The 25,065-nt window shown below is 37.0% G+C and overlaps 1 protein-coding gene across 2 annotated transcripts in view; it reads right to left on the reverse strand.

Annotated features, from left to right (window-relative positions):
* PLCB1 (phospholipase C, beta 1 (phosphoinositide-specific)) overlaps window positions 1–25,065 on the reverse strand; it is a 591,356-nt gene that overhangs the window by 388,545 nt on the left and 177,746 nt on the right. For both annotated transcript variants that reach the window (XM_004687179.2, XM_004687180.2), the window contains exon 3: window positions 772–840. In XM_004687179.2, coding sequence (XP_004687236.1) covers window positions 772–840 — 69 coding nt within the window. The remainder of the gene's footprint in view (window positions 1–771; window positions 841–25,065) is intronic.

Consider the following 25,065-nt stretch of genomic DNA (forward strand, 5'->3'; position numbering starts at 1 on the left):
CTAAATGGCTTCTGTGCTTCCCCATTTGCCAAAATTCTGTTGGCTAGAAAGGACCTATTGAAATCACTAAATTGAAATAAAATAAAGAGTGATTTCCCAATTTGATAGTCAATACATCCTTCCCATTACAGCCTATGAGATAATTACATTAAAGCCTGTGGATACTTATTAATATGCCTTTATTCACTATTTTTAAATTATCTTCAAAAATAAATTGCAAACACCATTTCAACTATTTCACCAATAAGTTTTTCAACCCCAAAACACTAACACTCCATACAATTGACTTCAAGGCATGCAGGTCCTCCAAATATACATTTGAGAAAAAAGTTGATAGCCCTTGATTCATGGATGGATTGAATTCAGGTTCAAAGGTGATGAGTTAGAGGATTTCATTCATCATGCCTAAAAATTCAATTCATGTGTGCTTAGCTGGACCAAGGAGTTTTTCAAAAACTCTAGAACAGTGTAACTATTTAGAATTACCTGGTAATTTTGACTATGCTATTTTTTTTTCTCCCCAAGCAAAACTAAAATGAGAGGATATGAAGCAAGCCCCTACATCTGACTGCCTATATATTCCCATACTTTTTCTTTCTTTTAATAATAATGAAAGCATTTAGGGTAAGCTGACATGTGGAAGGATTGGCTATTGTATAGGGTGTTACAGCAACTGTGACAGAGAAACTTATCATTGGGGCCACCGGTGACATGGGGACACAGCTCTGGAACCAGTGGCAGCTGGTGTATGTGTGGCATTTGGCTTCCTACCTTAGGAGCTTTGGCATGTTTCCCACATCTGGCATCCTTGACAAGGCTGAGATCTAACAGCTCCGTCTCCTGGAAGACAAAAATGTGAATTTGTTAAGCATCCACACAGGAATCTTTTCTTTGTTTTATGTCATTGACATTACTTTAAAAAAAAAGGAATATTATCTAGAGATCTGCCAGATTTCTCTGCAACTAAGATGTTTTCCTCCTACATCACAGATCAACTGAATTAAAATGTAAACAAAAGAATGGTAAACTGCTAAATGCTAGCTCTAGTATGTAGTTCTAATATGCTTTCAAAGTATAATGTGTGCGGGTTAGATTCTGAGTCTATCCTACAGGCCATTCCAAAGTCATGAAGGAATAGACATCCCTGTTCCACTCTTGAAAAATAATAACAAGAGTCATTCTGAATTTCAGAATACAAGTGTCATGAGGGCTAGGGAGGAGGGGATGGAAGGAGATAGTTCCATCAGCTCACAGGATACCAGTTCAGTTGGACAAAGTAAAGAGATGGATTAGCATCACTTACTAACCCCTTCATTTCAAACATTTACAGACACAATTATGCCTGATCTTTCCATTTATTCATTAAACATTACTGAACACCTGTAATATGCAAGGTACTCTAGGACATAAGACACAAAAGATATGATCACTTCTTTGGATGGACTTGCCATTAAATAGGAGACTAAAGACATACACATGTGTAAGAGCAGGGAGAGTATGTTAAGTATATGTTAAGCGATACAGGTTCAGAGAAAAGTTCAGGAAGGAGTTATTGAGCATTGAGAAGCAAAGTGGGAGGAAGCAAACATCTGTCCAGGAAAGGATCAGAGGTTTGGGTAGTCCCTTGAGATATGCATGTCCTCTAAACACTTGCAGATGGAAAACACTTGTAGAGGAAGGGTCCGGAGGGAAGAGAAAGCTAAAGAATCATCTAGGAGTAAGGAAGAGCATGAGGAAGGGGGTTCATAGGAGGGATAGTCAGTATCCCATTCCTGGGGTACAGAACAAATGAAGAAAAGTTATGGGAGATGACAACAGAAAGGAATATGGGTGGACGGATGTGAATGCTGAAAGCCAGACTAGAACACAGAGCCATGGGATTTGTAACAAGTTCATGACCCAGTTATATATGAACTCTTAACATCAACTCAGTAGGACTGTGGTGCAATGAACAGAGCCATCTAAAGTCACTCCAGCCTATGTCAGGAACCTGCTTTTTTTTTTTTTCTGGATAATGAGCCTGAGGAATGAATTCCTGAAACCAGCAGGAGGCACTGCACGACAGTTCAGCTGCTCACAAGCCCCGCAGACAGGGGTAGCTGGCAGCTGGTGTGCCAGGCAAAGACTTCAAATAGCTGCCACCAACTGTCGATATTTGGTGTAAAAGTGCTGATTATTTCCCCATCTAAGACTGATGTCATGATTGTCATGTAATAAGGGTCAAAGAGGAGGCAGAGTCCCTACCCGGGAAAAGAAACTCACAGCAGGTACAACAGAACACATGGCCTCAGCACACTGCTCTGTGGGCTTCAGAACATACAGTCTTTGCTGCCTCTGCTCAACTTGGTTTTGTAAATTTCCTTTCCTTCCTCTTAGCACATTCTTTAACCCATTCCTCTGTTGTGTGACTATGGAAATAGCCCCTATGGAAATCTTCCCAGGTAGCAACTCAGTAAGGAACTTGCAGGACAGCATAACTGGTACCAAAGTTCTCCTAAGGCCTCAACATCCACCATAATGAAGGTAGATTATAATGTTAGAAAAGAAAGGTATCAACTATAGAGCACAATATTTCACTCAGGCAAATCCATAAAGAACCCTCGGACATGAAGAGGCAGATCATTTTTCCAGGTTTATCTCCACAATGACATTCAAAACATAGATTGAAGAGGGGAAACAGGAAAAGGATCAAGCTTGGAATTCAAGCTAGAATACAAGAACTAAGTGAATATTTGAGAGACAGAAGACCAAAAGGAGATAGAGATATTAGAAACAAAGATCAGAGTGAATATATGGAAGTAGAACCTGACTAAAGAGTGAAGAGGAATCATAGACAGCTCTAGGGTCTCCATCTTTTTCTGAGAGTTGGAAATTTGGGCAAAATGAAAATACATTTTAGAGATGTTGGTCTGAGGTTTAATTCAAGTGGAAATCCTTGTCATTAATTCAATCAAGCATATTTACTGATGTTCAGTGTCACAGGTACAGGATAGAAACTGCAGAATGATACACACAAACCAAAATGAAAGATAAGATCACTGTTTTGAAGAACACACATGCACAATTGTACAGGTTTCTCCCACTATCTAAATGTAGAGTGTGCCTATGAAATCTTCCCCAAATTGGGCCTCCGTGGAGGCTTAGGAGTTAAGTATCAATGTTAACAACCACTAAGGCCTGAATTCAGCCCTTGGCCAGGGAGCTGACCCACATGGTGCAGCCTACCCTGCCTGTCTCACCTGCTGCTCCCATTACCAGTATATTTCAGTAAATCCACCTGTCCCCTCTTCTGCACTGCCTCCCACTCTGTTTCTTGTGAATCCTCTCACCACTCTCCTCCTCCTCAGCACTGGACTACACCCCAGGCCTTCTATGCAAAAAAAAAAAAAAAAAAATTAAGTATAAACAAATCTTTAAAAGAAGAAAAATCTTTCCTAAGCATAAATGGTATAAAATGAAGAAACAGCATAATCTCAGATAGAAAGTCATTGAGCATTCCCAGATCCAAAAACAACCTACCAAGGCCTACAAAATAACATGTGAAACCTAAAGTCATGTAAGCATGTAACGTTGGCAGGAGTCTACCTAGAGTAGCTCTCAGGGAAGGTGCTGGCAGGCTCACTCACTGCTCTCAGGGTGTGCGATGCCTCTAGAACAGCTATTGCAAGACCGATGCTGATGTTATTTACACTATTGTCAAGTTTGGCATTTTATCCTAAAAGGAAAAATCCTCATTACATTCTTTTCTGTTAGAAAAGCAGGCACTAATGTAAGTCTTTGGTAAGTGTCAAGTGGCATAATGTTAACTTTCTAAAAGCAGTAAGATATTGAAATGCTTCAAAGTGCACTGCAGATAATGGGATACAAAAGGCTGTGGGGTCTTTTTAACCAATTTACAAGAATTACATGGATTTCTCCAGCCTTATAATTGTGTGCATGTGTTGGAGGGAGATGAGGGTGGTCCTAGAGAGATGACAAGACTATACAAGTGCCCAGAGGCAGAAACTAGGCAGAAAGCCAGAGTCAGTATACCTAGCACAGGCACTGAGAGAGGACGTGTCATCACTTCTGGATTAGAGTCCTTTTCACAATTATTTGTAAAACTGTAACATTCATGTTTAGGCACTTTTGCATGTGTGTTTCATGATGCTCCATATGTATGCAGAATAAAAAATAGTACATACTATATTTATCTAATTTTATACAACAGCTTCTATTCAAGGAAATACTTCCCAGTTGAACAAACAATAGGCTTAAACTTGTTTGTTCATAGACACCAAGTTCAAACTAAGTTCAGCAAGAACTAGATCTTAGCAGGAGTCATTGTATAGAAGTTTTTATATTATAGATAATGAACATTTTTTTTTCTAATTCTAGCTACAGAGAAAGCATGATTTCGCCATATCACAGAGGGTAGTTAACTCCAGCTGTCCTGGGGATTCACTTAAGATACCACAACAACTAAGAAACTTCTCTTGCCTGCAAGTAAAACTGTGTATGCAGCAAAACCACCACAGGGCACTATCAGTGTGGGTAATGTGGCATGGGAAAGACCTGGGTGGAAAAGCTATCCATGGACTCATTCAACTAAAAAGCAATGATTAAAATAGCGTCTCCCATTTCTATTAACACGCAACAGCCATCCCTCTGGGGTTTCACTATATCCTAATCTCTCAACCAATAAAAAGAAAATGAGGACCCCAATGCACAGGACCACAGAAATGTTACTTGTGTCATTAAAACTTTTTCTAGGTTAATTTTCTTGTGTTAATAGCTTTAACAAGCCACTCTCATTATTTGAAAGGAGTGAAATGGTCCCTTTCTCAATTCATTGAAGAGTTAATTTTCCAGCATTTTGGAATTCACTGTTTCTTTACTCTTCTTGAAAACCAGCATCACATGGTTTGAAGTAGGCAGACTGGGATTGACGAAGAGCCCTAAAGTTAACTAGCTATGTATTTGGCTATCATCATACCATGTCAAACACCAATTTTATCATCTGTAAGATGAGTATGATAATGCTTTTGATACCAATGGCTCTGTAACCTTAGCCTGCAGTAGAGTCATCTGGAAGACTTCTTAAAACACTTCTTGGTTGGGTGCCATCCATCAGAGTTCAGTGAATCTGGGACATGCCTGAGAATCTGCATTTAATAAGTTCTCAGGTCATGCTGCTGCTACTGGCCCACAGACCATGATTTATATTCATTCATTGGGTTGCATTATAAGGTCTTTTCAGGTTAAAATAACTGATAAAACTATGTATTACATATAAATTAAATTATGTTGTATCAGGAATCTGTAGCTATCATGACACCTACTGAATGCCAAAATGTACCTCATGATAAATAATCTAGGCTTAACTTCTACTTAAGTGAAGAATAGATATTGAAAGACAAATGCCATCAAACATTAATTATTGTCCTTAGCTCTCTACATTTGCTCTCTACAAGTAAATGTTTCTAGATATTCATACATTCAAACACTGAAGTCATTCTATGTTTTCTAAAAATGCCATCCTAATGTAAGCTTTGTGTGTCATACTTCTTAACATTAGAGACATATATAGAAATGTGAAAAAGGAGACATGTTCTTATTACCTTTAAGCTTATCTGGTAATGGAAAGGGGACTAGATTCCTGAGGCCTGCGAGCTACCTGGACCAATAATGGGAGAATGAGTTAACAGATGTTCTTATTTCCAAAGCATGCCCACTTGCAAAGCTTGGAAACCATGTACTTAGGCCCCCTCGATACATCAACTAAGATATAAACAGATGTGCCCTCTCCCTTATTATGGATGGATTAAACGTGAATTAGCAGTAGTCAAGGATTTACTTTTGATAATCTGAATGAGTTATGAGAAAACTGAGAAAAGCAAGCTACAAGAAGACTAAATTTCTCTGATGTTTACTATTCAGCAGAAAGATTTCAATCCATCAGCCACAAACACGCTGTGAGGTAGATGAGCCATGAAATGCACTGCAAACTCAGGAAAGAATACAATTTAAAACTCAACTCTTTTCTAGAATACCAATTTCTGTGCATTGTCACCAAATTCCATTAGTCACCCAATATAATAACGTACTTCAAGTTCACACAATATATAATCAGAGCTGCAATTACAGTCATAAACATTTCACAGGGATGATATTAATGGCTGGGTGTGGGGGATGATTGTGTGTACCTCCACATGTGGTCTATTCATTAAGCTGTTCAACCTCGATTTACCAAAAGTAGAAGACATTAATATGTTTTATTGACTATCAAACCTCATGAAAATGCCCAATGTAAAAAAAAAACAACAGAGATCCACTAGAGTCCTTTAATGGAAGATGTTAATTTTAAAAGAGTTGAAATAGAACCAACTTTTTGTTCCTTAACTTTATTCTATATCTGGCGAGTGAAAAATCTGTGTAGTGTATTTCTAAAAAGAAAAAAAAAATCTGCATTTTTTCACACCTGGTCTCTTGTTTTCCTTGTTCCCAGCCTTGATTTTTTCTTCTCCCCCAAAGCCCTCAGTGGAGCTTTGGTGCAGGAAACACCAATGAAAATGAAATGCTTGGTTCATCAAGGCCAACCACAGCAATGAAACCTGGTTTTCTTTATTTAGACAAAACTAGGTTAAATGAAGAACACGTTTCATAGAACTAGGAAGCAGAAAACTTAAATTGTCCTTTGGAATTAGCATTTGTGTTCTACACATTATTAAGAAAGTTCCCACAGAGGTTTCTGCTTTGCATTTTTGCCTGTCAAACCGAGATGCAGTTGCCAGCAATAACTTCTTCATTGGGTTGCTGCTAAGTCAACTGAGATAGTAAGCAGGTTCCCCACAAGCACAAAGTACTGCATACACAGAAACTCTCATGCTTGCTACATGTATGATCCATCCCAATTAAAAAAGAAGAGAACCAAATGAAAAGCTAAAGAAAAAAAAAACGCATGTAGAAGTAAATCATGGAACATAAAGAAGGGAACTGAAGACTTAGTACTCTATAGAGATACTTCACAAAACCTCAAAACCAAAATAAAAAGGTTACTTCTAGAGGAAATGGATTTTTTTTATTTATGGCAGTTTACCACAAAATAAAACTAACATGTAAAATGGAGAAAAGCAAGGAGATAGTGTGTGAGGAGTTGTATCATAACTGTCCCTGGGCTTTCTCCATGTGACTGCTGCAAAGACCTTAACTTAAAGACATTGCTCTTTCATCTCTAGTTGGCAGTACATAATTCAGATTGAGATTTTGCTCCATTCTGATTTACTGAATAAATGGTATCTTGCTGCAGAAATAGAAGGTGTTGTCTTACTTTGGGGTAATGAGAACACAGGACATGAAATATCAACAGACTTCACCTTTACCCAGAAAACCAACCAGAGGTCTAAGTGTAGTAAGCGACCCAGGGATATAGAAAGTTCCTAATTAAAGTATTGTAAACTCATTTCCCTGCATTTATATCCTCTTCAGTGTCATAAAATAAGTAGGGGAATTGGGGGAGAAGTGGCAGGTCCAATGCCTGCAGTTTTTGTCTGTTCTATTCTTGAATCTGATTCTAATTCTGAATCCATTGTCAAATTCTTTGTTTCATTGGTATTTGTAGGTAGATAATAAATACAGCAGATAATGAAGTGGTACCTTTTCGTTTTTCTTTTCTTTACTTTCTTTGAACATTGTCCCATTGCATCTCCTAGGGAAGTAAGGAATCCTTTGTTCCTCTGTGGTTTGGAGTTGATGCATTGTTCTAGGAACCAAGGGCAGGCTGTGGGAAAACACTGAACCCGTATTTCAGATGATCTTTCTGAATACATTATTTATATCAAAGGTACTGCTCATATGTACAAATGTTTTATGAGTCAAATAAATGGACACTAGGGAGATCATGAAAGATAGTAAAGCCTAGAGATACATGCAGAAGATAATAATAGTAACTATTCCTATAACATCTATAGATGAGGACTGCATACAACTTGCCAACAGTCTGGAAATGCATATCTCATTCTCTTATGTAACAAATATTGAGCACTTGCAGTGTGTCAAGCACTAAGCTAGGTACTGGGGAGCTAATGGTGAGCCAAAGAAAATGCAGTCTCTGCACTTGTGGTATAGACAGACTTCAATCTAGACAGCTCCAATAAGTGCAAATTAACAGCAGAGTAAAGGTAGAGAGTCCTGTGGGAATTGCCCCAGACAAAGAGGTCACTTTGAAAAAGTTATCAGAGAGTTGATTTATGAAAGAAGAAACAAAGAGGATGAGTGAGTGGTAAGAATGCCTTGGGCAGAGGAAAGAGTTCACTTGACAGCCTTGCAGTAGGAGGGAACAGAACACATAAAGGACAGGAAAAAGTAGAATGTTGGCTGGAGTAAGCAGTATGGGTAACATCTTAACCAGCTAGGTGATTGTGGCCATTATAAGGATTGGTGTCATTATTCTAAGAGCAATCAAGTTGGCACAGTGGTTAAGAAAAGCACTGGCATGAGCAGATCTTCATGTTTTTTAAAGGCCACTCTGGCTGCACTATTGGGGATTGACTTCAGGGAGCCTGAGGAGGAAGTGGTAAGGGAAGAAATGCATAGATGGTGGTACCACCATCGTGGTGGTGATAGGGCACAGATAAGTTCAGAAGTTAAATGGTTCAGATTCAGTGACAGTTTCTGAGCAAAATGGAGGAAATAGTCTAGGCGAAGGATCTAAACCAGAAAGGGCTTTAAAAAAAAAAATGTATCTCTAGTATCTCTAAGAGGAGTCAGTGGTTATTAGTCCTAAAAGCTATTTGGAGTTTGAGTCAAGAAAATAAAAACTGAAACTATATGGTGATGAAGTTAAATGTTTCTACCACAAAAGGAAGCAACAAATAACAAATTAATAAAAAGAACAGAACTAATCACAGCTGCTAAAAGAGAACCAAGGATGTGCTAAAAATTATAAGGGACAATTTGCATGTATTATCTCATTAGTCTCATTAGTCCATGATTTTATCCGTCATTATTGCAGGTGACAGAACTAAAATGACTATTGTTATCAGTTGCAGAACTGCATTAAAAATCTTGATTTTTTAACTTCAAACAGGCAGAATTCTAAAAAGGCCATCCTAATTCCTGTCCCCTGGAAGCCACACCTTCCTGCAACCCCCTCTCTTTGAATGCAGTCAGGACATGCGATTTGGTTCAAATCAACAGGACAGCGTCAAGATGAATTCCCATTCCCATGATTATGCTATTTTCCAAGATAAATGTACAGAGATTGTGCAGTGTAATTAAGGTCCACCTTCACGTGACTTAAAGTCAACCAAAAGCTATCCTGGGTGAGCTTTTCAAAAGGGTCTAGAAGTGAAGGACTGAAGAATGAGAGATGCTGCTCTGCAGGCTACACACTGTACTGCCTATGAAAGAGCAAGACCTCTGAGCACTAGGAGTTTCAGGCCTGCAATGAAGGTTTCTTACAAAACCTTCATTTAGGAGCCTGAAAGAACTCCAGCTCCAGTGAGCACAACCTAGCCAATCTCTTTAATTTAGCTTTTGTGGTAGGGCTGGGCCCCACTGAAACTGATAATAAATGTTTGTTGTTTTATGCCACTTAATTGTGGTAATTTGTTACAAAGCAATAGTTAACTAATACACTTCACCCATTGTTTCCAAGTACCTATGCATTGAATTAAACAGGCATGTCAATGAATTTACATGTCTTAACACTGTACCTAACATAAAAATGACTACAGTGTCAGCACGGGCATTTTAATATATCCAATAGGAAAAAAATCCTATAATGGAAATCAGTCTGTTAGAACTGGAAGAGATCCCAAATATGGAAAATGAGCCCTACCAAAATATGCCAATGCCCAAGATCACTGAGGTTGAATACAGGATAGAAGAAGAATCCAGTGTGCCCCAGACCATTTTTTTTTTCTATTGAAATACTATTGTTCAGTAATGATAAAAATATTAGGAATAGTAGAAATGAAAGAGCATGTCTTTCTTCATGCACAAGAAAAATATCATAATAAATAGAAGATAACACTATTTTTAAGATATTCTGTGTCTAGAAGGCATTGTGAAATATTATAGCAAATATATAGTGATGTTGTTTTTATAGAAAACATAGTTCATTCCCTTGTTATGCAAGAGCCGCCTTTACTCCTTCTGTCCTTCTTAAGATCCCTAAAAAATATTTATATATTCATAGAAGAATAAGAAGTTGCTTAAGGTGAAAAGTTGTTGCAGCTAAACATAAAATTATATCCATAACCAAACTTTTAACTCAACCTGGTACATCTCTGACTAGGGAGGTGGGGGGGGGGGGAGCTGACACATAAACTCCCAAGATTCTAGATAACATTTTATCAGAAAATATCTTGTAGCAAATTTTTTAAATGATAAGTGAAAACATGAGATTGAAAGTGATAATAACTTGTTTTATTTATCCTTATTGGTGAACATTACAGAAAATGAATTTTAAAAAAACATTCCTATAAACCATGGAAAATCTGTATGTATTCTAAAGAGGACTAATATAAGGACGTTTGCGATCAATGTTTTATTAACAGGTATCTCATGAAGGGCTTTGTTGCATTTTTATGGGCAAAAAGCAACAGATGTTACGGACTCAAAAGAATTTTGGTTTTTTGAAATGTGTGTGCAATTTACTATTTTTATTGAAGTATCACTGGTTTACAATACTGTATATGTGATAGAGGAACAGGCTTTGTTTTTAGTTGGGACTATCAATATGATGATAAAGATTGCATTGTCACAGTTTTCTATTATGCCTATACTCAGCTAAAGTCCTCGTTTCAGGCTAATCAGATTAACTAGAAACAGCATCCATCATTTGGCAAGTAGTTTCATAAATGTGAAAACCATCTTTGTGGATATTTTGGATGAACATAAAATCCAATCTTCATAAAGGATCTCTTGAAAAGAAATATGTAAATTATGTAGATTAATCAGGCAAACAAGCTGTTTCCACATGAAAAGATGATTTAAACATAGCCAAATTTTCCCTTTAAATCATCTAAAATGGTGTCTCTGATCTACACCTACTTCATACAGCTGAACAGCAAGCCAAGCTTTTTTATATGGTTGTGCAAGCTATTTCTGGTCCCTTACTGTAATAGTGGAGCACACGACTTATCTGCTTATATGATTTATTTCATTTCCCTAGTCTGGTGTTTTCAAAGTGTGGGCCTTGAGCCCTGAGCATCAAAATAGCATCCCCTTGAAACTTGTGAAATATGCAGATTCTCAGGTCCTGAACTAACCCCACTGAATCACAATTTCTGAGGTCAGGCCCAGCAATCTGCATTTTAACTAAGTGTTGGTGTAGGGGTGATTCAGATGCAATTTGAAATTTTTTAAACTTTGTCTAGAAATCAAATGGAGACAATGGCTGCCCACAGAGGATGGTGATTAACCAGGGCTAGGACTTATAGGACATTCTGAGAAGTGAATGAGCTGCCTAGTTCCATTTAAGAAATACCTGCTCCAGAGTTCAAAAAGCAGTGAGAAAACAGGGAAGACTAGTTGAGAACTGTCTTCTTCAGACTCTGTGCTTAGCAGGAACTCCAATATGAGTCTAGACTGAAGCAGTTGTTTTTACATCATGTCTAAGATTCCAAAGGTGTGTGGCCTGCTTCCAGATGTTCTGAGTCAATCCTGTGTACAAAACATCTGGGCTAGCAATTAGTGTATTTCCTTTTCTCTTTACTCACACAATCATAGCAAACTGTTGACATACTTTTCTGGAGGATGTTGACATTTCTTTTCTGGAGCATTTCATCTTGCTTTCCATAGTAGTCAGTTTCTAATATCAATACAAATAATTTCATTTTTCTCCTTCAGCTATCTCAACAGATATCACATTTTTTTTGCTGAAAAGTTTTCATTGTATCCCATGCTTTCTCTATGCTCTGACAAATTCATACTTTATAAGAATTAATAACATTTTCTTGCTTCATCAAGGACATTCTAAAAACTTTTTTTTTAATTTAGGATTCATGGACATTAAACAACACACTAGAAAATTAATGGGTTTTCTGATAGAAGTCAAATGAAAAACTGAAAATATATGTGATAAACAAAAGAAAAAAGTGTAGCAGAACTCCTAGGAACAACCACATTTTGATGACCTTTTAATCTTACCTGATACTCTAAATGTGCAAGGATTAATTAAAAATCTTCCAAAATGAAGTATTTCCAGTTGACAAGCATGCAATAATATGCTTTTATTTTTTTTTATTTTTTTTCTTGCAAAAGAAGAGTTACTTTTTATGAATGCTTAGTTTTCTGATAAGGAAAAAAATTCCAGCTGAGCTTTTCCCACTGCTAATTAGTAAGGAACAGGACTAGGCTTATCTATGGGCAGTACCACTCTTAATGAATTTCCCTGAGATGAAGAACATTCATTGAGTCCAATCAGCAAATCTTTCCCAAAGTCCTACTTATTTGCATAAATTCACCTAAACACTTCTTCATTCAGCTGTCAATCCTGCTTCACATCAGTCACCGGTATGTACAATGAATATAGTGTAGCTGTTCCTATCAACAACTATATAGGATCAAAACTGTTGCAGGGTAACCCTGATCTGCAGTGAGTTCTGTGGCTATAGGTCCTCACCCGCACACTTAAAAGAGATTTACAATATGACTCAACTTTAGGTGCACACACAAAAGGTTGATAAAGGGTGTATTTACCACAGAAGGGGAAATGAAGAAATGAATAATTCAAGGAGATTGAGCAAGAGATAAATGTGTGAATGCTTCCTACAGATTCTGCTGAGATGAAACCTGAATAGCATCAAACTTGCATGCTTACCTCCACCCTCAGTTCCCAGCAATCCTCCCTTTGGTGGTGATGACATTATGGGATTTGTAGTCCTTGGTGTCTTTGATCTCTTTGGTAGGGGTGGGGATAAAGTCCAAAAAACTAGTTGTGGAATTTGTTCAGGACATCCTTCCTCACCCTCACAACAAAGAATTCCCTAAATTCAGGGGCCTCTTTGAGCTCCAACAACATTTTCATAAAGCTCTTATAGGTAGCCTATGGATGTCCATCTGGTTCATACTGGTCTTTTACTGGTTAGACACCTATTCCCCAGTCTGCTTGATTTCCTCCTAACCAGTGACACTCTTGATTACTTTTGGCCTCTCAGAGCCATCTCCTACAGATGCACAGAGAGCAGAAGGTGCCTGGAGGACTATTTCCCCAGAGAGCTCAAAGCTGACCACTCCCAGGGACAGAAAGATAAAAGCTCAGTGACTTAGTTTTGGGACAAAATAAATGCCCCATGTCCCATCTGAGGTTAAGACTTCACCTGAAAGCTTCTTTCACATCATTGTTCTACTCCCTTACCGTTGACTGCTGGAATTGCTTCCTTAATAAATCTCCTACATACAGACTTGTATTTGGGTCTATTTGAAGAACATGCTCTAAGACAGTTGTCATTTTTAAATCATCAAATTAGAACATAAAATTCTCAGTTGCATACATAATATTCTTAAAAGCACACTTTTATATTAATAATCTTCTTTGGTTTTTATATATTTCCAGAACTATTTAAATGTTTTCTTTGAAAATGGTTTTAATTATTATGATATATCTACTAAAAGAGCATTAGTTGAGGTGAGTTCTGCAATACTATATACTGTATTTTATCTTCTATCATCCTTAATCAAGTTGTAAAATATTTTGACCATTTCCTTGGAAAACAGACCTTACAAGAACCATCTAATCCAATCAGCAAATGGTTTCTCAAAAGCTTTGACACATCATGATCTAAGAGACAGCATCTGATTTTAAAGGAGAAAGATTTCTTACTGAAAAATATAATAAAAGCTATGAAAAGCATCAGCTGACTCCCAAATCAATGATAATTTTTGTCATATTTAGTGCTACAAAGAAATAATGTTCATATCCACTATATTTTAGGTCACTTTCTTTTTAGATTTACTCAATTTTAACTACCTACTCTTGCTTCCTTTCTTAAATAAAAAAAAATCTATTCATAAGAGAACATACAAACTCCAAAGGCAAATCAAAAGGATATATTCCATAACTTCATAATTATTTTTCATTTCAATATTTCTTCAGAATTTTAGTAAAAATAAAGATTTTTAAAAGAAAGTTTTTATCAGTAACATCTGCTTTTGAGATATTTTCACTATACTAAGTAAATAGTGTTATGACTTAGTATCTCCACCTCTGTGTGCAGAAAGATGGCTACATGAAAAGCGATCACAGACAGACCCAGGCTGTGATGTTGACAGATTTGAAAGACAGGGCTTGCAAAGTCATTGAAGACTTCCTATTCCTGAGAAGAGAACCTGTAGAAAAAGGGAAAAGAAAAGTCCTGGCAACCATTAAGGGATCCAACTAATATTTACTGCAAGAACAAGACAATACTCTCTATAAAGGTTAGCCACCAAAACTATGGGATAACTCAGAAATGGCAAAGATTTAGAAGAGAGAGATGAAATTGGGACTTAGAAATCTGTAGAAATAAGACATAGCAGCTAATGGAAAAAGCAGGGAATTGTTACAACCTTTCTGAAAGTTAGTTTAAAAGAGAGAGAGTATAGGGTTTTAAATTACGTAAGCATGATGTGGACAGATTTGGGAGGTGGGAGGGTAGATTACTTGTCATGAGGAGGGTTATATAAATGATCTTGATGGGATTCTTTAGCTTGGGGCTGAAAGGAGAACAATGGAGCAGTGTGTCTATACTCTTAGCATTTACACCCATAACAATGAGAAAGTAAACAACAATGGGAAAGGAAAAAGACCTTATGTTTACAAGACCTTATGTTTATTCCAATCACAGTTTCAGAACAGTAGACAGAAACAAAACAGAGAGCAACTAATAGAAAACATGTGTTGTTTTAAAATACATTCTTGTCTTCCCTTTCAGGAGAATGTCCCTGAGGAATTCTCACATGTACTACCTTTGTTAAAAAGGTTGTAAAATGGCAAAACAATGCATTTTATTTCTATAAATTAGTGAGACACATGGAGTTTTTTTAAAAAGTCAGACATGAGAAGTTGGAATGATAAGAGGAAGAGACAGAATGAAGGAAAGAGAATAGGAAGAAGTGACAGAAGACCAAAACAGAAGCTGAATAAAACCGTACCATAACAACAAAGGACATTAAAGAAGTACATCTGTGGGAAAATGTGAAAAAGTAAATAAAAAATATTTCATGATTTATTTTTTCTATTATAGCCTATACTTTTCTGTTATGTAATGGAAAATACTGTTGAATGAACGCAAGGACAGAAAGAGGAATAGAATGGGGTTGGGTGAGAGAAAATCCTGAGTTACACCAACAGGATAGGCCATCTCCAGAAGCTGTGCACAAGGGTGCAGGAGAGCAGATGTTTGGGGTCCTTTCTGGACAGAGTTGGCGCAGGATGGAGAAACACAAAAGAGTATAAATGGAGAAAGAGGGAAGAAGCAGGGAGCCCAGGGCTGTCTCCCTTGTCCCTCCTGAAGACTGCTGCTTGATGGTGATGGCACACTTGTGGCAACATGATTCCCTACAGACACAGTCTAGGGTTGCTGAGAGAAGATCCTCATCTTGAGTTTCCACATATGCTCAGGCATGCACTTGCACTTTCTCAAGGCATAGAACATTTTGAAGACATAGAGAAATCACGGAATGGCACGAAGAACAGTCACAAAAGTGGTCCTCAGGTTCCTTGAAATACTAAACTAGGTGATGACTCAAGCAGCAATTGAGAGTTGAATTGTGCCCAAATAAAAGCTTCATTGGTAGGATGCAGGCAGAATTTCTTTGCAACTCTCTCCTTCCTCAATTTAAGACAGCCCCATATTTAATGCCTCATTTATAAAGATAGTTGAGAAAATGTGTAAGTTCTGTTAGAACTTGTTTATCAAGAAAAAAAAATCAGTCATAAGAAATAGTCATTAGTTTCCTTAGTTGCTTGAATAGTACACTCCTGGTATATGTTGATCCAGATCATCCTCAAAAGTTAACATCCTTGGTCAACATCATTCTCCTCTTTTTGAAGTGAATCCTCTATGCTGATTCCAGGCAACCTCCATACATTCAAAACAGAACCGACTGTGACTTTTGTTCTTTCATTCCACAATTTTTCATGTGATGATAAATTACTTTATTCTCCAGAGTCTACAACACTGAATTTCATAATCTTTTATGAAGTCTAAATTTTGACCAGGGTCACTATCCCTGTGTATCTATTTTTTCTAATAACTCATGAATCCTTAACACAGGCAATGAACACCCAGAGGACAGATCACTTTTTCATTATTGCACAATATATTTCTTCTTACTCAGATGAAAGTAAGCCCTAAAAATAAATCTTTCTCAGAATCACTTCCTCTGTATTATTACCAAAGTAAATACCCAGGACAAAATTCATCAATCAGTTTATATCAGACCTTGGAATCACGTTTAATGGAAATATTTTATCTTACTTTTCTGGAAAATTTCACGATTTTCTTGTTATTTTCGTCAATATTTGAGAAACTGATTCCCTATTTGCTCTAATCAGTCCTACCCCTCTAATAATCCATTTGTCTCCTTTTAGGCCCCATCATAAAAACCTATAGTTTCACAACTAAGGTCATTTGGATTTTCAGTTTTAAGTCAAATGAATCATATTTGCTCTATGTGGGTCAGTCAAAATTAAGTACAGAAGTCTCCACGAACCAAAATTGGTACTCTCCTGCCTTCTGATTATGGAATTAAATTAACTTCAGTCTTAAGCACTGTATGTCTTTCGGCTTTTTTTTTTTTTTTTTTTTTTTGGTAAGTACAAAAGCTGGGACACATCAACTAGCCATATAGATTTAAAACTTTTATTATTATTATTTTATTTTATTTTTGAAATTTTTATTCTTACTTCTTTTGGTATTTGATAAAAAGAAAATCTATAGTTCACAAACATGATCCCTAGACAAGTAGCATTAGAATCACCTGGAAACTTATTAGAAACACAAATTCCAGGGTTCTCCCCAGTGGTGCAAAGAGTTAAACTGCAGCACTATGAAGCAGCCTGCAGTCACTGCAGCATGAGTTTGATTCCTGGCCAGTGGCGTCAGGGGAGAGAAGAGAAAGTATTGGTGCATACACAAAGAAAAATAAATTCCAGACATGATGGAGTCTCACTTTAGATCATATTCATTCTGAAAGTCTATTTTTCAAGTTAAGAAGAAACATATTTCATGAAAAGGCTTTGGTATATAAAAGATCACTTCACTCTTAGAGTAACTAGTGATTTATTTGATATTACTTTAACAATAAATAAGTATCCCAAGTGCTTTGAAAGCATTTTTAAATGGAACTATGAGTAAACCATCCAGTGGGAACATTTAAAGCTTAACTGTTACTCTTACCTTTGGTGGTTACCAAAGAGAACTGTATCATCACAGTGACAATCCTCTACAGAGGGGAGTGGATTTGTTTAGTTTGGCATAGACAGAAGTGGTTAACTCTCCACCAAAATATACATGGTGCTGACAGAGTGTAGAGAATTAAAGGTAAATCATTGCATAATTATGAGCCGCATTTCACACACTCCTTTCTTTAAAGGAGGATCATATGACTAATTCTCAGAAAGAGATTGTGAATGGAAAACTTGAAGGTCATATTAAAGTCTTCTTGTTTTGCACAATGGTCAAGGAGATCCTAAAGGATAATGGAACCACTAGGTTGAATAGAGTCTAGGTCCCTGAATCACTAGGTAACAGAAACCATCTTTAGACCAGAAACACCCACACCGGATTCTTAAGTGAATTTAAAATATCGGAGTTTAGCTATTAAAATTGTGGAGTTTTTGGCTTTCCCTGGTGGCGCAGCGGGTTAAAGCACAGCACTAAGAAGCTTAAGCCACTTCCGCATGAGTTCAATTCCCTCCTGCCCTGGAGGTGACCACATGGCATGGCAGACCTCTCCTGACCCATCCTCTGCTCCCCTCAGCAGTGTACTTCGTTGATCTGCCTGTTCTGCTCCCCACTCTGTCTCTGGTGAAACCTCTCGCCGCCCCTGAGCCTCTGGCCTGTACCCCAGTTCTGTCTGCACAAATAAATAATTATTTAAAAAAAAATTGTGGAGTTTTTTTTTTTAATAGGATATTCCAGTTAATAGAATGATCATATGAAATTACTTTTAAAAGGACAGATTATGTTATCTCAGATCATAAAATATCACAGTTACATGGTGATGGTTAATTATCTATGTCAACCTGACCAGGCTATCATGTACCCAGATAATTGGCCAAACATTATTCCTGGATATGACTGTGAGGATTTTCTGGAATGAGATTAGCATATGAATCTGTAGACTATAAAACACAGGTTACCCACACTACCTCCCCCAATTCAACCAATCCAGCCACCCACGTGGGTAGGTATCGTCTGCTCCTTTGAGGACCAGAATAGAACAAGGTATAGAAAGGAACTTCATTCTTTATTTGGATTGGTCTTTTGCACTCACATGGGATTTACACCACTGGTTTCTTTGGTTCTCAGGGATTAAAATTTGAACAGCAGATTTTGAGATTTAGCAGCCTCAACAGTTTCCTGGGTCAATCGTAATAAATCTCTCAATAGGTAGATAAGTAGGTAAGCAGATAAGTAAACTACAGAAACCTAAATAGATTAGGTTATTTGTGCTATTTCTCTAATAACCCTACTGTTAACCCTAATTAGATGGAATATTTAAAAAGTGAAAAGTTATTTTTATCTCCATTTAATAGATGGTGAAACTGAGAACTCTAAATGACTATGGACTCTTGCACCTTAGATAATTCAACATACCTGGCTTAACCTACTTTTAGACATGGTAGCTCAGTAAGCATTCTCTGACATGTGTCATGATTATATAGTTTTACAGTAAGTCTTAACATCAGATAATGATTATTGTCTAACTTTGTTCTTCTATTACAGTATTATGATTCCCATTCTCAGTTCTTTGCATGACCAAATTATATGTTTTAAAATATACTGATGTCTAAAAATAGGTTCCTGGTATCTTACTTGATTCTACATTGAATTTATAGCCAGTTTGGAAAGAATTGAAATCTTTACCATACTGAATGTTTCCATCCATGAGCACGGGCTATCTCCCAATTTATTTAGCTCCTCTTTGACTTCTTCAATCATCATTTTACCATTTTTACCATGCAGATCCTTAACATAGTTTCTTAAAACTAAACATGAGTGAATATAAAGAGAAGTTTTGTTTTGTTTTGTTTTGTTTTTAAATATAATTTCAAAGGACTCTCCCTGGTGGCACAATGAGTTAAAGCACTCATTATGAAGCTCTCCGAAGACATTGTAGCACAAGTTCGATCCCCAGCCAGGGAGCTGGCCCACATAGCGTGGCAGACCTTTCCTGACCAGCCCACTGCTCCCCTCAGCAATGTACTTTGTTAATCTGCCTGTTTTGCTTCCCACTGTCTCTGGTGAATCCTCTCACCACCCCTGCACCTCTGGTCTGTACCCCAGTATGTAAGCATAAACAAATAAATCTTAAAAATACATCATTTCAAATGTCAGTTGTTCATTGTTAGATTATAGAAAAGTATGGACTTTTTCCTGTGATGATCATATTGGACTCAACAATTTGTACAACAAATTGTGAAGATATAAAATATCATGTCATTTGGGAGTAATGCTTTTATTTCTGTATTTCAATTGTTTCTTTTTAATCCACTGATTCTCTGTTTCTTCAACTGAATCATGTTTTCTACTTCTTCCATAGCCTACTTCAACCCTCATGTCCCTTCCTATCATCATATTGATCTCTCAGCTGCTCCTATCAAACCTCCTTGTCACTACTTATCCATTATCAACTACCAATCTCACTACTACTGTTTTTTTTATTATTTTAAATCAATTTCTTAGTTGCACTAGCCATTTTTTTAAAGATTTATTTATTTATGCATACCGAACTTGGGTACGAGCCAGAAGTGCAGTGAGAGAATTCATCAGAGACAAAGCGGAGAGCAGAACAGCAGATCGACAAAGTACACTGATGAGGGGAGCAGAGGACGTGTCAAAAGAGGTCTGCTGTGCCATGTGGGTCACCTTCAGGGTCGGGGATCAAACTGGCACTGAAGTGACTGTGGCCAGCTTGCAGTGCTACAGCCTAACCTGTTTATGACACCAGGAAGGGCTTCACTTCTACTTTCTTAATGTGCCAACTTTCCCATTTCTACTAACAATTACCAAAGCATTCTGACATGCTTTTCTCCTTTCCAGACATAATCAACACACTGCAATCACTCACTCATTTCTGACCACAGAACTGCAAGTTGAAGTCCAAATAGTAAGGATTCTTTATAGAAAAAAGTCAGACACTAATTGTGAAGATTTCCTGAAAATGCTAATAATGAAACTGTGTAGTCCATAATGGCAGCTCTGGAGCCCAAGGTCTCGAGCATTAGCAAAAAAATTATTTAACCAGATTGATGGTTTCAAATATAACATAGTAAAACAACAACTCAGAAAATTTTTATTTTGTTGATAATATAGTCACTGTTATCTCTTTTACCCTCTTGTCACCTATTATTTTCTTTTACTCTTCAAAAACAAGTTTTCTTTCAGCTGTTTGCTAGAAGTGCTGTGAATTTTCTGGTTTGTGTCATCTTTTGCATGTTACTCTACTGATCTATTGGGTTGAATTATTACACAAGGGAATGTTTTATACTGCTTTGTGTGTATATTTATATGCATATTATATATTTGTATGTAATATATTTGCATATTATATATTTGTGTGTGTGCATAGATTTTTAATATTTCACTTAAAAGAAAACTGCTCAAAGGCCAAAGTGCATTTATACTTGTTTTCAATCCAGATACAATAAGTTACATTTGATTTATTGATGAAGCAGAAAAAACAAAGGTATTGCCCTAGTTTTAACATGAGCTAGGGAATCACATTAGTTTCTAAAAATGAATTCAATGTGTCTTAATCCCACTTAAAATCATAGAGGGTATGTATCAGCCAAGTGTATGTTGAGATATAAGTTTTTAAAAAAGGGTGAAATAAAAACATAGAGACTTCTTTCTCTCATGAAAATGGTTAGTGGTATCAGTACAGGCTTGGTAGGGTTGCTTGACTGTAGCCTTTCTAATCCTCAGCACATGTCATCTACTTCATGACAGAGATGGCTGCTTAAACACAATTCATATTGATGAAATTTCTGCCTACAGCAAAGACAGAACTTTAAGGGAACACATGCCCCTCTCTGTAAGAAAATCTTTGGAAGTCTCAGATGGCTGTTTCAATCTTCTGAGCAGATATTAGTCTCACAGACACACCCAGCCAAGGGATACTAGGAAATGCAAGTGAGATTGGATACGAGGTCAACTGCTAGCAGGCTTCATCTAATCTAGAGGAAGAACATTTCTTTTTTTTCTGCATACATAGGTAGCAGGATGACTTGCATGCTCAACAATAATCAGACAAGCATTTGCTGAAAGCCAATGGACTCGGTGCATGCATGAATAGTTCTCTCTATCTCTAGACTCTCTATCTCTATGACCTTCTTCAGAGGATTATCTCTCAGTCATGAAATGCACAATGTGTCTACAGCCACATCTCTTCCCCAAATACTACACATCATTTTCCCCTATGGAATTATTACATCTTACCTGCCCATTTTTTTCTTTTATGCTTCCCTCCCACCCCCTACCACTATCCCATTTTTTAAGGAGCAAGGTCTTTTATTTGTCTTCTAACTACTGGAAACTAAAGCAAACTTAAGATTTCATAGATATTTCTTCACAGAATTTAAATGAAATTAATTTTTAAAATGTCATCCTGTCATCCTGACCTGTTCTCTTAAACTTTAATATCTAAATCCATCCATTAGATTAGTAACACTGTAAGTACCTCTAAAAGGAATAGCACTAATAGCACGTTTTGACAGAGTGCCCCACTTACATTTTTTGACCATTCCAAGTCTCCAACTATAATCACATTCTCATTGTATCCCCACATAAACTAAGTGCCTCTGTCATGTGTCACCCGACACATGGAGATCTCCATGAAAATCAGTCCAAGGATATGAGAAAGAAAAGCACACATGTTGTGCTTTAGGCACATCGTGTAAACTCCAATTAGATTCTCCCTTCTTCCCCTTCTCTGCCTCCTGATTAGGTATCAGTAGTGCTTATCAGAGATCACACCCATGGTTTCTTTACTAGTTAACAGGTATAATTAGAATTAGGTACCAACCTAATTCTAGATGCCATTTATGTCATGTGATGCATATTTTGCAACAATGAATTGGGTGTTTTTTTCTTTCCCTACATTCTAGAATTTTAATTATACAAAATGCTTGCTTTGACATGGTTGCCTTTTATCTCATAAATAGCAAATCCAGAGGTACACCATGTTTATTTTTCTTAATCAGCATATTCTTAATCCTTTCCTTTTTATAGCTTTATACATGAGCTCTCTTGGAGCTGCTTTGCTGCTTAACATCAAAGTGAAGCCATCCAGGGAACATGGGCTATTTATTTCCTTAGTTTCTATATTTAGCTCTTGGCTTTGTTTACAGTCATCTCTCATCCACCCTACAAACATTTTAAAATTCCCCATTCTCTTGAAATTTCGAATCCTCCATCTTTCTATGTAGTCTGACTTCTACGGAACTGTGCTTTTTCTTCTTGACTTCTCTCTCAGATGACTCCTGTCTTACCTCTTTCATTTCTTTCTAGAAAGGTAGGAAATTGCCTTTGTGCTCCAGGTATACAAATCTCTCTTTGGGGAAGGAACACACTCTGAGTGCACTCCAAAGGCAAATGTGTAATGCAATATGGACTCCTGGGACAGAGAGGTGCTTTTCACCCTAAAAGTCAGTGTATTTATGAAATGGCTTTTTTTTTTAAGGGAAGATTAGTTTCATTTTAAAGCAGTGTAGGATCTATGGGACAAAACTTTGGTTGTCTATTGCCTTGATGAATGTAATAGCAAAATGCAAGATGAAGGAGGTGTGTGTGTAATAGTTCAAATAATAGCTACTGATAACTTTGCCAAAAGGCACAACATGGACTGTGTAAACTAAAAAGAAAAGAATGTCAGGAAACATTACAAACTGAATCTTTATTACACTAAGTACTTACTCTGAGGCACATCTCTTGCATTTAATTCTCATCCCTAAGCAAAGCACAAGGTCAACACAGTATTCTTAAAATGTCAAAATCATAGTTATTAATTATTTAAGCCTTGGAAATAAAATTGGTCTAATTATCTTTATAATGAATAAGCCTTCCATCATGGAAAAACTTACAAGATTGAATTGCAAAGATAAAAGCTGAGGAAGGACATAGAGGGTAAAAGGAATATTTTCAGCAGGAAAAGATTAAAATGAACTATGTTAGGTCCATGAATTAGGGGTAACATTTTGAAGTTTTTACTGTCTCCATGTTTATAATGTCAGGTTGTTATATTCAGTGTCATTTTATTTGTAAAAAGCTAACAGATATTGAAGATACCCAAATCAAAATTCTTTAAATGGTGTATCCTGCCATAATCTAACATTAAGCACAAATCCCTTAGTGTCCCTACTTGATAGTGGGAGGATTATTAGTGTCACTAAACTCTTCAAAGAACACACCACTCTCTTTTGGATCTTTGTAGAAGCTCTAGGAAGAATCATTGTAAAGTTTTAGTAAAATTAGAGGAAGGGGAAATGGCAATATATGAACAAATGTTGTCTTTATTTTGCAGAAACCCTCTACTCTCTTTTGTGCTTAGAAAAGTTCAAGGGGAAGAACTGACTCTTGACTTCATAAACATTCATGACTTCATAAACACACACACACACACACACACACACACTTCTATGTTTGCTGCAGCACTATTTGCGGTAGGCAAGATGTAGAAATAAACTAAATGCCCATCACAGGATGATTAGATACAGGAGAGGTGGTAAATAACCACAATAAAAGAATACATCCTATCCTTATAAAAACAATAAGATGAATTCTTGCCAGTTGCAGCAACATGGATGGAACATGAGGGTAGAATGATAGTGAAATAAGTTGCATAACTTTGCTCACATGCAATATAAAGAAACAAAGCAAAACCTGGAATGCTGTAAATAGGATGGTTGGCATGGAGGAGCGGTGGCAACGAGAGGGGGGGTGGCATGGATGATAGTGTGGGCTTTAGAAAACGGTTGGTGTGGTAGACGTTTGAAGAATGTGAAACTATATTCCTCAAACTTTTGCAGTGTTGGAAAACAATGTCATCTCAACAAATAAAAGTAAATGAAAGGGGAAAAAAACTCAAATGTTAATGTAATCCATTTCAAATCCTTCACATGCATCTGTCCCAACACATACAAACCCCAGTGCAAACAGCCCAACCCTTTCCTCCTCCTCCACAGTGGAGAGTGAAGAAAGAGCTGACAGGCAATTGTGAATACATTTCACTTTTCAAACTTCCAAAAACATGGGAGGTGAATATACAGTGCACTAAGAATCCAGTGAGATAAAAGTCAGTTTGTTAAGAGCAGTTTTCTGCTTTTAATTGCCTTTGATTATACTTATGAAAAAGAAAGCAGAGATCATTAAGGGGCAAAAATTCCTTCAGCATGCCAAATCTACATTAACTGTACCCACATTTACCAACCCATATGTTCTTTCCCCCTTAACTCTGCTTGAGAATGTTCAAACATTTGCCTGTAGCAAATACCTCCTCCCTCCCTCACACACATTCCTATGAAAACCAGACAAAAGGAAAACTGAGTTGAGTTAGAGTCAGTTGCCTTTTGGGGACACACCACCTGATTTTCATTGGGCTTAACAAGCCTTAGTTTAAGATCTCAATTGGCCTGCATGTGTGAGCTTAACCAAGTTGGAAGGGGGCCAGGAGAGGAGATACAGGAGAAGATACTTAGGAAAGAGCCAAGGAGGTATGCAGAGGTAGTTAGGTGTGATATTTATGAGTTATAATTTGAGGGAACACTCTCAGAGTCAGAAGCTGAGGTTGGAAAAGAAGATAAAGTTGCAAAGGGCCCAAATACCACCAGAAGCCTAGACATTCCTTAACATGGAATGGTAAAATAGCCAA

The sequence above is a fragment of the Condylura cristata genome, unplaced genomic scaffold (assembly GCF_000260355.1).
Source record: "Condylura cristata isolate star-nosed mole 26May11 unplaced genomic scaffold, ConCri1.0 scaffold00022, whole genome shotgun sequence".
Lineage (NCBI taxonomy): Eukaryota > Metazoa > Chordata > Mammalia > Eulipotyphla > Talpidae > Condylura > Condylura cristata.